The 14,321-nt window shown below is 39.0% G+C and overlaps 2 protein-coding genes across 8 annotated transcripts in view; one reads left to right on the forward strand and one right to left on the reverse strand.

Moving 5' to 3' along the window:
* Cmss1 (cms1 ribosomal small subunit homolog) overlaps positions 1 to 14,321 on the reverse strand; it is a 407,227-nt gene that overhangs the window by 342,047 nt on the left and 50,859 nt on the right. The window lies entirely within an intron of this gene.
* The window catches only part of Filip1l (filamin A interacting protein 1 like), an 80,506-nt gene that overhangs the window by 48,857 nt on the left and 17,328 nt on the right, over positions 1 to 14,321 (forward strand). Inside the window, exon 1 of one of the 4 annotated variants that reach the window (XM_029562597.1) lies at positions 6,234 to 6,357. The exons of 2 other annotated variants lie outside the window; for them this stretch is intronic. Coding sequence is in view for 1 of the 2 variants with exons in the window: in XM_029562596.1 (XP_029418456.1) it covers positions 8,976 to 9,124 (149 nt within the window). In the remaining variant the exon portion in view is untranslated. Of the gene's footprint in view, positions 1 to 6,233; positions 6,358 to 8,971; positions 9,125 to 14,321 lie in introns of those variants that run through there. One more of the 4 variants, XM_029562596.1, reaches the window with a different exon arrangement.

Raw genomic sequence — 14,321 nt, forward strand, 5'->3', positions numbered from 1 at the left:
TGTGCGTGCGTGTGTGTATATGTGTGTGTGTGTGTGTGTGTGTGTGTATAACACAGTAAATATTGTGCAACATTTTTAAAAATGTATTCTGGGGGCTGGAGAAATGTTTCATCAATTAAGAGCACTGACTGCTCTTGCAGACGACCCCGGTGTGATTCCCAGCACCCACATGGCAGCTAAAAACTGTAAGTCCAGTTCCAGGGGATCCAACAGCCTCTTCTGACCTCCACGGACATTGCATGGGTGTACTTACATATATGCAGGCAATACACTCATACACATAAAATAAAATAAAATATAAAATAAAATAAAAATGTATCCTGCCCTATATAGAGTGGGTCCAGCAGACAGTAGAAAAACTGAGGATCGGATCAAAGTGATACTGATATTTTCTGATTTATACAATACAAAGTTACGTATTTTAGAACTTAATAAATACAAACTAGATACATATACACACACACACACACACACTATTCTTTTTCCACAAACATTTTATGCTGATACCATGTTTTACATCTACATATCAAGAGTAGTTTCTCTAAAAGTGCACTCCTTAAGATATGGGGTATAACCTATTTAACAAAGTCCCTTTAAAAAAAATGGACTAGATAAAACACTGAGAACAATCTGTACTGGCAAGAGACAGGAAACAGGACCTAATAGGTCTTTTCCATCTCTAATTTCTGTGATCTGAGGATTTTTTTACTCCTACAGTAATAACTTATGAGTCCAACAATTTCTCAAGACTATTATTAGTTGCCAAGGAAACACAAAATGTTTGTCAGAATAAATAAGCAAATGGATAGGACCTAAATAGCAGGCTTTTCCTTCTTTTCATGTAATGGTGGCATTGTATTTTTGCCTCTTCCTTCTCTCCAAGCTATTCTGCTCACCTAGTTAGCATGCTTGCTCATAAGAGTACCACAGTTATGTCACAACATGCCATGGGGAAAACACTAGGAGGTCTCTGGTCAACATGAGATCCTTACTTCATTTGATGAAGAACAGAATTATGCAATGTTAGGGCCTAGCAGGAAGTACTTGGTTTTGTGGCCATTCTAATGTGTGTGTGTGTGTCTGTGTGTGTGTGTGTGTCTCTGTGTGTGTGTGTGTGTATACATATATATGCTTTACAATGATTCAATCCCTACAGAAAAGTAATCAACATAATGGAAATGTGTAAAGATAGAAAGACACATCATACATACAGAGTCCACACTATGAAAACAAATATGATGCACTAGTCCAATGGCTTAGCCAGTAACAGTTCTTGCTGTGTAAGCCTGACAACCTGAAAGTTGTCCTCTGTCCTCCACACATACATACAATATACAATGTGGCACACCTCCTCTCTCTCTCTCTCTCTCTCTCTCTCTCTCTCTCTCTCTCTACAATTACTAAATTTTTTGAAATATTTAAAAATAATGTCATAGATGAAGACAGAAAGGAAAGTTGGGAATATTCATCTGTTGGGACTATGTATAAAATTACTTTTCTATCTTTCCAAATTATGAGGACACCTATTAATCTTAAAATGAAAGCAAAATGTAACTTCTTAAAATTTGTTTTAAAGCCCCCCCCCCAAAAAAACATTTTAATACTAACAAAGGACTTCCCATGCACTAGCCTAATACCATTGCTGCATTCAACCTAGACTAGCTCTCCAGGATACAAGTTGCTGTTATAGAATCAACAAAGTCGACTGAAGTATGAGGAGGAGCAGTGGCTTCTGGAAACATCAAGGATTTTGGATGTCCAGAGATTCAGGCTGTTGATAAGAGGGCCTGCATGTCTCCCGAGGGCACTGCAGTCTGTGTATCCAGGTTCCATCTATTAACTGCTGGCAAAGGCTCTTAGAGCAGTGAGTGCTGCCCTGAACAAGTTTTACGTGGGATCTGTATTGTTAGAACCAAGCAGGTGTCACCCAGGGAACAGAAGGAAGAGGGAAAATAGTAGGTGAGTGAATAAAGGTGAATGATCCAGGCAAGTGGCCCAGACATTCCCTTGTGCTCTAGTCTATGGTTGCCTTACATGGTGCCCAGTCTTTCAGCCTTCTTTCTAAGCTATGTTAGAGCAGGAGGATGGACCAGGACCACAACCCAGATAAACAGCAGTTACTTGGTACTCAGAGGCAAAGCCACTTTGCACAAAGGCTTCAGAAGACATTAGGAGGTACTATGGAGAGAACACATTAGCACAGATGCTTATTACTGCTGCCAGTCCAACTGTACCCAAATGCAATGGTCTATGGAGCTCTGCCTCCCAGGGCCATTTTGAGTCTGTTCCTACTCTGTTCAGATTGCTAATCAAGACCAAATACATAAGAAAATTTTCTGTTTTCTTTTGTTCACTATAGTCATCCTTCTTTATCTTCAGGGAGTAAATTCCAAGAATGTTCTGTATCTGCCTAAAGCCAAGGACAGAGGGGATAATACTGAACTTTATTATGTTTTTCTTATGTACATGTACCTTGATAAATCTTAATTTGTAAACAAGGTATATCATGAAATTAACAGCAATAATGATAAAAATAGAAGTATGACAATATACTAGAATGAAATCTTTTAAGACTTGTGAATTGTTTCCATTCAATATTTCTAAAATTATGGTTTGGGGAGAGTAGGGTATAGGGTGTTCCCCACATATAATCTCACAGAGGTAAAGAGGCGAACACACCACATTCAGAGTTAGCACCACTATCCAATAGGCTCCAGCAGAGTTCCTAGGAATCAAAGTCTACCACCCCACAAATTTTGGATGAAAAACCCACAAGCGAAAACTGTGGATATCTGCAAAAATTCAGTTAATTACTGCCTCTTGGGCACTTGTTTGTATCACAAAGAAGAAACAAAAGCAAAGAGAAGACTTACCTAAGAAAATAAAAAAGTAATTTTCAGGATAAGGATATAGTGATTTCCTAGCATTTGCAGTAGGCTATGAATTTGATTCCCAGCACTGTATAAACCAGGCAGAGTGGTAAACACCTGTAATCCCAGGCAGGTAGGTCGAGTCAGGAGGACCAGGAGTTCAAGGTCATCTCTAGCGACATAGCAAGCTCAAGCCTGGACTACCTGAGACCCTGTCTGAAAAAAAAAGTAAGCTTGCTAGGCATAGTGGTGCACCCCTTTAATCCCAGCACTCGGGAGGCAGAGGCAGGCAGATCTCTGTGAGTTCAAGGCCAGCCTGGTCTACATAGTGAGTTCCAGGCCAGCTGGGGCTACTGGGAGACTCCATCTCAAAAAAAGACCCCCAAAAAGTAATCTTATGGTTAAATCTGGTTAATCCTTCCTAGTCTTCAGCCTGGTTACCTACAAACCTCCTTTCCCATTAGAAAGTGATTAACTCTGCAGAAAAATTCTTCTGTACCTTTCCTAAAGAACACCTTAAGGGAACTGCTTATTTAGACCACACATTCAAATTACTAATCATAGAAAGTGCCTTACCTTAATTTATTAATGTGCTTAGTTATAGGAAACTCCCAATGACAGAATAAGAGGCAGATGAGAATTGGCCAGAACCAGGCAAGAAAGTGAATTTTTTTCAGCCAGCTTTGAGATGTAATAGTCTTACCTCTATTTTTTTCATACTAAACATACGTAAGAAGCTAATGGAAGAAAAGTTACACCTCAAGGATAATTTTGGTAGGAAGAAGGAAGGTGCACTCATCAGCTCATGGGCCAGTGAAGCACAGCAAATGGCTGGCTGGAGTATGCAGACACAACATTGGTGGTTCTTGTGTCCAATAAAGGCTACTCACAATTCTTTGATATGTGAGAAAATTATTATGATGCTCTAATTGTATTAGAGCAAGACATGCTGCTGCCTCCTATAAAATTGTCCTGGCACATGTACAAATACACGATGCTTCCCATGTGAATGACACACACAGGATTATTCAATGCAAAATAAGGAGGGGGGGGGGCTCTGGTGTGAAATGTGCAAAGAAGGCAAGTGAGTCTTGGCTTTCCTAGTTCATCATTCCACCTGGAAAATATAATTATAAATAACTCAAATAAATCACAGTATTCCCTTCCCAATGACACCAATGAGAGATTCTAGACAAACCATGAAAAAACAAGTTCAAGATTGTATAAAAAAAATGGTTTAAGTCCTTGCATCATCACTTTAATAACTATGTAGCCTTCACCATTCTGAATGTGTTTCTTCATCTGAAAAGTATGGGTAATCCTATCTCAAAATGTGTTGTGAAGATTAAATGATGGAATGTATGTACAACACTAAGCATGGCCACTGGCATGATGTAAAAGCTCAATAAATGAAGGTTATTACTGGTTACTGAAGAAAGTGACCACATACCATGACCTTAGTTGGAAAGCTGAATCATAGCTAGGCAAGAGATCAGTGCTTAGAGCAACACAGCACCAAGCAAGGCATACAAGGAGTAGGAACCATACTTCTGTCTTGTTTCACAATCTTTAGTCAACTCTTTTCTGGTCAATTGTTTTATGCTCAGAATAGATCTATAAAAAGGAAATATCTATTTCACATGGGAACTAGGAAGTAAAAAGAATGAAAATAAATTCAAAGTACAACTGCAAAAATGTGAGAAGGAAATAGGTGACAGTATTAAGTGTTAGGAAACGTCATTAGTGGGAAAAAACTGGAGAAGTAAGCTACAAAATGCTCACTTGGGATAAAGGCACTCTATGCTAACAGTACATATTTCATGCAGCATTCATAAGTCACTTTATTTGTAATGAAAAATATAACATAAATATCTCAAAGGATATATTTAATAAGTAGAGGCAAACGCAGAAGACTAAAAAGATTGCAATGCATTTCTCAAATATAAGGGAGAATACTAAAAGTAGTAAATCAACACTGAAAGTGTTAATACAGTACTGTAAAACAAATACTGAATTCAAATATTAATTTGAAATTTGGCTGAAGGGTATGTTCATTCACTTGTTTTTAAATAGATGTATGAAAAACATTTTGGGTGGCTCAGTAGTAGAATGGTCTGGAAGAACTGTGAAAGTGGGCCCCAGTTTAGCAGAATGCACATGTTCCTTTTGAGGCCCTGCTGGATCCCCACTCCACTAATTGTATGCTCTGCATAGTTGAGAGTACTCCACCCCATAGTAAGAAAAAGGCACAAGCAGACTATTTTCATTATTCCTGTTTGACAAGACATATGGGAAGGATAAGTTCACAGACATAATGTACATCATAATAGGAAGCAATCCTATTTTAATGTAATTTAAAAAGAGGTTTTAAACAGACTCAAGCTACTGACATTACTCATTTGAAGCTTGCAAATAAGACTGCCACACCTCTAATTTATTTAGCAGATCCATATAGTTGGGCTAGAACTTCGGAGATCACTTCTCTTACTGATGTTCAAACTAGCTAGGAGGTTAACTCTCATTTACAAGACATAGGATTTCTATACAAGTAAATCTGGCCCATACTACCGAACAACAGGTTTAGCTCAATTATATTTAGCCATTTTTTTTCTTCTCATGTATTTATTTATTTTTTTAATTTCGTCTTATTTTGTTGACAGGACAGATTAAAAGTGGTTTTAAAGTTCTATTTTTATACTTTGTCCTCCAAGTACTGCACAAAACATTTAATTTTTTAAAAAATATTTTCTTTGCCAAAAAGTTTGATTAGTTTTAAGTGCTTTCGTTAAAACACAGGCATGTAGAAATGAGGAGGAGTTTTTTTCAGTAAAAACGCCGAAAAATAAGATTTCATCTGGCCTTCCCATCACCACTTTAAGAATTGTTCGGTAGTTACATCATCAGGAAATAAAATACTATCCTCCGAGGACCCCTACTCTCTACAAAGAGAAAAGGGGGTTGAAGTCTATATGTCCAAAAACTCGAGAGCTCCTTTTCCTTCAAGCCTCCCCCAGGAACCCCCAAAACAAATGCAACAAAATTTACAGAAGTTTACATCACAGTATCAGGGTGTGCATTTAAGAATTTAAAGCAGCAAATGAAGTTGCTGGGACCCAGATTCTGGAAAGTCGACCTCGACCTCCGCGGGCCAGCAGGAGCTCGTAGACATCAGACCCACCGCCCACGCCCGCGCAAGAAGCCGGGGACCAGGGTCCAAATGTCCACTCCCGCCGCTGCGGGCAGCTGAACTGGCGGAGCAGGCTCGCGCCGCGGAACTGCAGAGGGTCTGGCTGTCATGGCCCCCGCCCTACCGCACAAGCCGAGCGCCTTATAAGGCTGCGCGGTGACGTAAGGCCCCTAGGCCGGGCGCGCTCGGCGTGCCGCTCGCATTGTTCGGGCGACTCCCGGAGCGCGCACAGCCGGCTCGCCGCTCTCTGCCCGGCCCAACAGCGCCCGGCTCGCCGCCCCGCCGGCGCTCGCAGCTCAGGTAAGCCCAGCCGCTGCCCCACGGCTCCTCCACCTCGGCCGCTCCAGGACAAGCGTGCGGGTCGCTCCGCACCCCTCAGCACCAGGGACGGCGGGCAGGTTCGCAGAGCGCTCAATGAACGCTGGCTTCAGATCCGTCCCCACGCAGAGCGCTACAAAGTTGCTCTAGCGGAGAAAATATACGCGATAGAAGTTTAAATGCTGCGAGGTGGGGGCCGTGGATCGCACTGGCTTCCGAGTGGCTACAGGAGGATCCCTGCGGGTCTCCAGCCGGTACTGAGAAATCTTTGGGGACACAGTAATTAACAACTCTGCCTCAGTCTGTGTCTTATCTCTTCCGGCCTTAGACTCCCTCACGTCTAACTGGAGCAGAGTGCGAAATACCGCCCCACGGGAACGGCCAGCCTTTTCTTTTCCCTCATACATTTTAAAAGTGTAGGAAAACAAGAATACGCACTGAATTACGTTGAAACGAACTTTTAAAAAATAATTTTTGAAGCTACAAAAAAGAGTTGTCAACCTAGTCTGTCTTAAAATTTTGTCAGTCTGTACAAGGAAGCTGCTGTGTAGGGTTCTTTATATTTCAGCTCTACTCTTTGGAGAACAGTCTGCATTTAAAAGACGAAGCTATCCTCTCTAGAGTAATATTTTGGATAATAAACATTTTAAACCTACTAATTTTGAAGGTGGAGTCTACAAAATAATCTTCTGGTATTTTTAACCGTAAATAATTACAACTAACCCCTGAAAAGGCCATTGCTATTAGTGAAGTCTATAAAAAAAAAAAAAGTAAAATGTACAAAATATTTTACTTTATCCTTCAAAATAAAGAATGGAGGAATTTTTTTTTTTTAAATGTCAAATTTAGAACTCTAGGACATGGCCTGAACCTACACTGTAAAAGAAAAGTTGAGGAACGGAGAGAGTAATTTCTCATTTTAAATAGCCCGTTTTCTAAGTATACACAATACAAACTCAGAATCTAAGGACTGCTATTTATATTGACTTATTCTGAAAGACTGAAAATACTTTAATATTATTGGCACCAAAAAGACCATATAAGATAACTATCTGAATGTTTAACAGAAAAATACAACCATTTGAGGCATGTGTGTTACAAATGCACATTTATACTTGTGAGAGGAAAAGTCAGATTTAAAATTGAAAGTGTTTAATATCAAATTTTGGAAAATGTATTTTTAGTAATTCTTGTAGTTTAGTTTTTAAAGTATATGGCATTGGTGCCTACCATTTTTGCTGCTTTTGAGGTATTTTGTTTTGGTTACCTAATTTTAGAGTAATGAAAGTCTTGCTTTTTCTATTCTAAAGAAAATTGCATATTATTGGGTCTGAAGATATGCTAAATAAACTGCAAGTGAGTGCTGGGAAGTAAGATTTCCCCTTAACTATTATTTCAAACCCAGGGAAGTCTCCCATGAAGAAAAGAGAGGGGCCAACACCCAGGTCACTATGGAGTACATAATGTGCAACAAAAGGGTTGGGGGGGTTATGGTTGGTGGTGGTTGTTTCTGTTTTTTATAGACAGTAATTGGAAGCTGAAAAACTCCTGTTGGGAAAAGGTATTCTGCATTTTCAAAAGCAGTAGAGGAGGGAAACAGAAGCCGTCAATTACTGTTTCCGCTATACCCAGTACCATCTGTACCATAAACTACAGCTAGACTGCTGAAAATCATAACCTCTATCTAAGCATTCACAGCTGTTTCCCAGTCTGCCTTTGCTTTTAAGGAGACAAACACCAATTTTAATTTTTTTGATGACATACTTTAATATTCCACAGTTTTTAAAATTTAATAACTTATAAACATGCTTCAAAGAATAATTACATTTTAAGACTTCTTTTAAAACTGAAAGTTAAACAAGATTTATCACAGATATATTATCTCAAAGTGGGCTGACTGGGTGAGCAGCAATGGGAAAATGTGATTTCTTTTCCTTTACTGTTTCCACATAAAGCACTTAACAATTTTATGTTTAATAAGTTCATTTTCCCCTTCATGGCAATTAACCTTAACTGCTAATCACTAGTATGTCTGTTGTATTTTCTTAAATGCTCTGATGGACTATACTCATGTTCAGCATGAAAACATGAATCAAATGTTTGTCTTCGTTTTTCCAGTCTTCTTGCAAGTTCCATTAGTTTGCCATCTCAAAAAAAGCTATGAATTTCGTTTTAAGGTTCTCTGCTCCTTGCCCTTCAAAAGAGTACTTTTGGTAATAAATGGATTTGAGTTTTAAAAAGTGAAAATGAGAAGAAAAAAATGTTTCACTTTTTATAAGATAAAAAGAAAAAAAAATACAGATCCTCTTATTTAAAGGAAAGCAGAACAGGTAAAAGATTGGATATTGTGGGTTACTAATCAGAGCATGTAAAACAGTACTGGTCTCAGGCTCCCTCAGGAAGGCAAATGTCCCACCTGTTGTTCACAGAGCCAATTATTACCTTTGAAAAATCTTAACACATCCTACCTTATCTTCTTGGGCATATCATTAATTTTAAATGATCTTAAGTTTACCTAATTTGACTATGAATTTAGCTTCACTTTAGTTTCTGTGAATTCTGTTCAAGTAACAGTTTAAAAATGAAGAGAGATTCCAGACATGTCCACCATCACAAATGTTCAAAGAAATATTCCTGTGTCTGCTTCTGCCATCATCACAGTATTTCTGAGCCACCACTGTTATCGATTGAGTTTGATATATGCTACAAAGACTATTAAAATCTCTTCTGGCTGGTTATTTGAAGTAAGGTATGACATTCATTTCTTGAATCCTTCTATTAGGTGAACTAATTCCTGGTAGATTACCACTACTATTATAAGCACTTTTTAAAAAAGGGCCAGCTGGGGCTACAGTGAGACCCTGTCTCAAACAAACAAAACAAAAAACACACAACAAACAAAAAAGAAGTTGAGACTCTCTCTCCCCATCTTCATGTATAATAAATGCCTCTGACTGGGAAGGCTAGGCAAACAAAGGTGAGAGGGCTCGCCAAGGAAACTCCTTGGTTCTTTTTTTAGCCATGAGAGAATCCTCCCTCTTCATACTTGTAAGAGATGTTTTAACAGATTGAAAGGACAGCAGCACTTGTTATTCTGAGTCCAAGAACAGTAAAGAACACATTAACAATGTTCTTTCTCCAATCTCTTCACATTCCTATGCTCCTCTGATTCCCAAATAAGCTTAAGTTCTAAGAATACAATTATTTTCTGATGACAAGTTTAAGGAATGTTTGTGTGGGAGAGGGTAGAGAGGTTGTGTACAGGAGCTAGGTAAGTGATCATTGGGACATACAGGTACAGACGTAAACCCAACTCCTTGTTTCTATAATTACTGATTCTGGCCCAAAGGACAGTTATCAGCAAAAGATGGCAATATTACACCAGAAAAGCAAGCATTCAACTCCACAGATAATATATGTGAGAGGTGCCTTAGTAAGTTCTAATGGATAACGGGATACCCCAAGAATTAACCCTGCAAATACCAGCAGAATTTTACATCTGGAAGTGGCAGTGGAGGTCAGCTGATCCAGATGCCTGACATAGAAGAAAAAGGTATCCAGTGAGACTTGCCCCAGCAAGGTCCAGAACTACTCACAGGCAGAGCCAGGACCCCTTTACATTCTTGGAGTACACTCCACCATTGGTTTCTCCTTTAATTAATGCTCAAAAGAGAGGCAATCAGAGGCCTCATAAGTAATCTTAACACTATACATGGTCACTTGAACATGAAACTCATTACAAAAGAAAGTGGAAAGGTTCAGAGTTCTCATAAATAAGTAGGAAAGGGGCAAAGGGAAAGGAGTGAGGTAAAATAGAATTCAATCAGGCTATGGAAGACGGGCAAAGGAAAGACAATATATGTATGTAAAAGTGCTCTGGATGACAAACCCACTCTTGGAAAGTGAGAAGTCCTATGGAAGGAATGTGTGGTCTGACACAGATTTAAACTAACTTGACAAGTTACTTCTTTTCAGTACCTGTTAACCAAGCATCTCACATTTCTTCAACCTCCTCAGCTGTCAAGAAGCTCTTTCAAAAGTCAGTGACTAATACCTTCTAAACACCCTCTCCACAAAATGCAGAGGACTATGCCATCAAAGACTATAGATACCTGGTAATACCTTCCTTTATTTTCCCTTACACCGAGCACTGCAACATGATGCTAAATCACATATTAACTAGTTTATTGTCTCTATCTGGGACTATAAACTCCTTCAGGTTCATTTTTACAACCAGCTTTATCCCTAGCACCTAGTAAAGTACCTACCTGTAGTTAATAGGTGTGTCACTCAGGCAGGAAGGTTATTGGATAAAAGTATAAATAAATGAACTACAACTCAGAAGCTTCTTATTTGACAAGAAAAGAGTATTTCTGACAATGATGTAGGCTAGGGAGGACCCCTTCCACATTTTGTTCTGAAGTGTCGGACGACTCTCTGCCACTACTTGAAGTAACCACAGAATTGACTTATAAATAAAAAAGCCAGAAAGTCAGTCAGGCACAGAGCAAGTCAACGCAGTGAAAGCTACTTTGTACTGTCCCAAACATATTGTATACACAGACTAAAACTCAGTTCTCTGCCTAGCTCTCTATCTCACTTTAACTCCCTCCCTAAAATGATGAGATTGAAGGTGGTGAAAGAGTACCAGGTGAATCACCCTGGGGCATGGAAGAACACAGTGGTTTTGTCCTTAATGAAGAGTAGATTCCTAGGAATTTCTAATCTGTGTCTCAGTTGAGGGCCTGGAAGATACAATCATGAGGCCCTGAATGATAATAAACCCTTGCAATAACTAAGTATACAAGACTACCTTTTCCCTAGCATACTTTGACTCCAAAGTTTATCTGGGTACTTTCTACATCTAAATTTCCACGAGGGAGATTTTTCTTTAATTTCAGTGCATTCACTGCCAAACTATAAATCTGGAGTAGGGTTGTACCTTCTTCGGCAGCAATCAAACTCTGCTAGGAATAAGACAGGCTAACAGGTACAGGTGTAGCAACTAAATTCTACCACACACCCTACCACGTCACTAACCTGTTAGCACTGGCTAGATCTGAACTGATGACAAAGACTAGGATCACCAGTGCCTCTTGCGAATAGACTTCAATAGTCCTTGGTCCCATCCCTGCTTTTCAATGAACTAATTAATGCATTGTAGATAACAGGTTAGCTGTACATAAAAATTAAGCAGTATGGGAATGTTTTCAAACACTACTACAGACACAGGTGTGGTGTAGACTTTTGATCCCAGCATTAGGAAAGCAGGAAGATCAGGAATTCAGGGTCATCGATGGTTAGAGAATGGGTTTAAGGCTAGCCGGAACAGCATGAGACTGCCTGAACCTCCTCCTAACCACCAAAAAAACAAATAAGCAAGAGAATGTAGTTGCTACATTTGCTACACTTGCCTACTGGTGACATTGCATTGGCATGGACAAACAGTACTGTCTCAGTGGTGGAACTGAAAAGTATGAATAATAGGTTAGTAAATCCGAGTTCTACTTTTCTTGGCTCAGCCATTCATTCCCTGGGCCAGCCTCCAGGACCCTTGGTTTCCCCAAACCTCCCAGAAGGGAGCAATGTCACATACCCCAAGTAGCTCTGATGGGCAGTTTTCTTAGTATGGGAGCTCTGATCAAGTAGAACATAATCTTGTCATTACAAAAACAACTCAGCTGAAGAATGTGCAGGTCAGCCTAACTTGACTATCAGTAGGCCTGTAAGAGCTCCAAATCATTATATCCAGACTCAAGTGTCTACCATTGTTAAATTTAAAGAATGAAGTTGTTCAACATCAGAAAGTTCCTGATTTCTTGCTGAGCACAAAGGAATGCAGAGATGCTAAGTCACTTAACCTTAGCTTGTTAGTCTTCTAATTGGGAACAGCCAAGGAGGTGAATCATCCTGGACCTTTGTAAAAATGAATCCACTGCAGCTAAAGGGAAGACTATCTACCCTTTAAAAGTAGTGTCTGTTCATTATCAATATAAACACTCATATTTATATTAAAAGAAATCCATCATGTTTGAAGTTGTATATTATCCTTGAAGCTTTTATACATCTATCAGTATGGGGGCCTAGTAGAGGTAACAACTTTGTCAAGTGATTTGTGTTTCTGTTCATCTCCCCCTAAATTACACCTTGTAAGATTTTCCCTACAGTCTCATCACACGCATTAGGTCAAACACACATGCAAAGAATCAGAGGCAAAGTTAAGGTTTTCTGGCCAATTTCCCCTATCTGGACATCTAACTTTGCCTCTAAGTGAATTCTTTCACTTTCCTGTGGTTCTCCCTTTGAGAAGGGAGAAGTGGCAGGAACCAGAGCAATAAAACTTTCTGCATCATCTTTGTAGCTTCTGCCCTAGTAACAAAAGTAAATTCTGAGATCTTTAGCCATCTTTCAGCCTGAGAGGGTTACAGTCCAAAAAAATAGTTCTTGTGGATACTGAGTTCAAACCTATATAGGAAACACAGAACTATCCTTTAAAAGCAAAATTAATATACTAAAACAAATTAGAAACCAGTACAAAGAGAATACTTATAGCATAAAACCAATGTCTGTGGAGACTGTAAAATGGAAGGGGCAGGAGAGATGGCTCATTAAGAGCACATCCTGCTCCTACAGAGGACCTGGGGGTTCAGTTCTCAGCACCCATGGTGCCTCACAACCATCTGTAACTCTAGTTACAGGAGATCTGACGCCCTGTTCTGGCCTCCACAAATACCATGAATATGGTGCACTTACATACATACAGGCAAAACACCAAAAATATAAAAACGAAGAAATCTTTAAAGGAGGGGGGGTAAGGTACGGTTAGACAATTAATTGAAGGAACTAGTCACAAGAAGGTGGGAACTTAAATGTCAGTGGGGCTACTAAATACAGCACTCTAAAGAGGATAGCAGGTTTAATTCCTTGAAAGTCTACTGTGAAAAAAATAGCTTGAAATAAAATTCTTTAAAAAAAGTCTAGTGTGAAAAAAATAGCTTGAAATAAAATTCTTAAAAAAAAAAAAAGTTGGAGGTAGGGTCAGAACACACAAACTGATTAGGCTGAGGTTGCCTCAGGACCAGAGATGCTCAGGTTCTCTTCCATCTAGCAATAATGCAAAGGACTAAGCTTATTAGAGAAAATCTGTCTCTGACCTAACCTCAGCTGGTCTTAAAAGAACAGTTATCCTTTATTCTGATTCCCCTGCTGCAAGGCAATCCCTCCCTATGAGAAACTCTCAAGAACTTTCCTAAAGATGCCTTGGTCACTGAAAGACTGAAGTTACTGAGTAATTAAAGGACCAAAGAGAGTAGGTAAACACAAAAAGCTTAACTAACTAGCCTGGCATCTATGTGTTTAACCTTGGAGCTTCCACCATGCCACAAAGGTAATATATAAAAAGTCTGCAAAACAAATCTAAAATGTGGGATCAGCTGCTAATCTCCGACAATTCAAATTTTCTTTTTGAAAACTAACATTCTAAGTGCTTCTCCCATATGTGTTAATTTTTCTTTTTGATTGTATTTTCAATTTAGCATAACATTTGAAGTATCAGAACACTAAAAAGATTTATTTCTTTGCTTTTAAGTACTCCTGTAACTTTGAACTTCAACAAATGCTTTCCATATAAAGAACCAAAAATCCAAATTTCATGAAATTCCAATTAAGTTTCTCAATATAGTTATGAACTACTAATGCTTGATGAGCCATAAATCTCTTTGACATGTTAACTTGTGAACAACATACTGGAAAGAAGAAAGGCCTCTAAAGGTTCCTGGAGGTTTTCATTTTGTAGAACTGCGATTTGAAGATTACAAAAGGGTTCCAAATCTTATTCATGAAACTGTTTTGCTTTCCTCATGCTGAGTGGAAGAAGCAGATGAGGGTAGGCCAAACAGTAAGTTGGCAGAAGATTTTGGACCAATATTTCCTGCCTACTGGAAACA

Source organism: Nannospalax galili, unplaced genomic scaffold (genome assembly GCF_000622305.1).
Source record: "Nannospalax galili isolate Female #2095 unplaced genomic scaffold, S.galili_v1.0 scaffold355, whole genome shotgun sequence".
Taxonomy (NCBI): Eukaryota; Metazoa; Chordata; class Mammalia; order Rodentia; family Spalacidae; genus Nannospalax; species Nannospalax galili.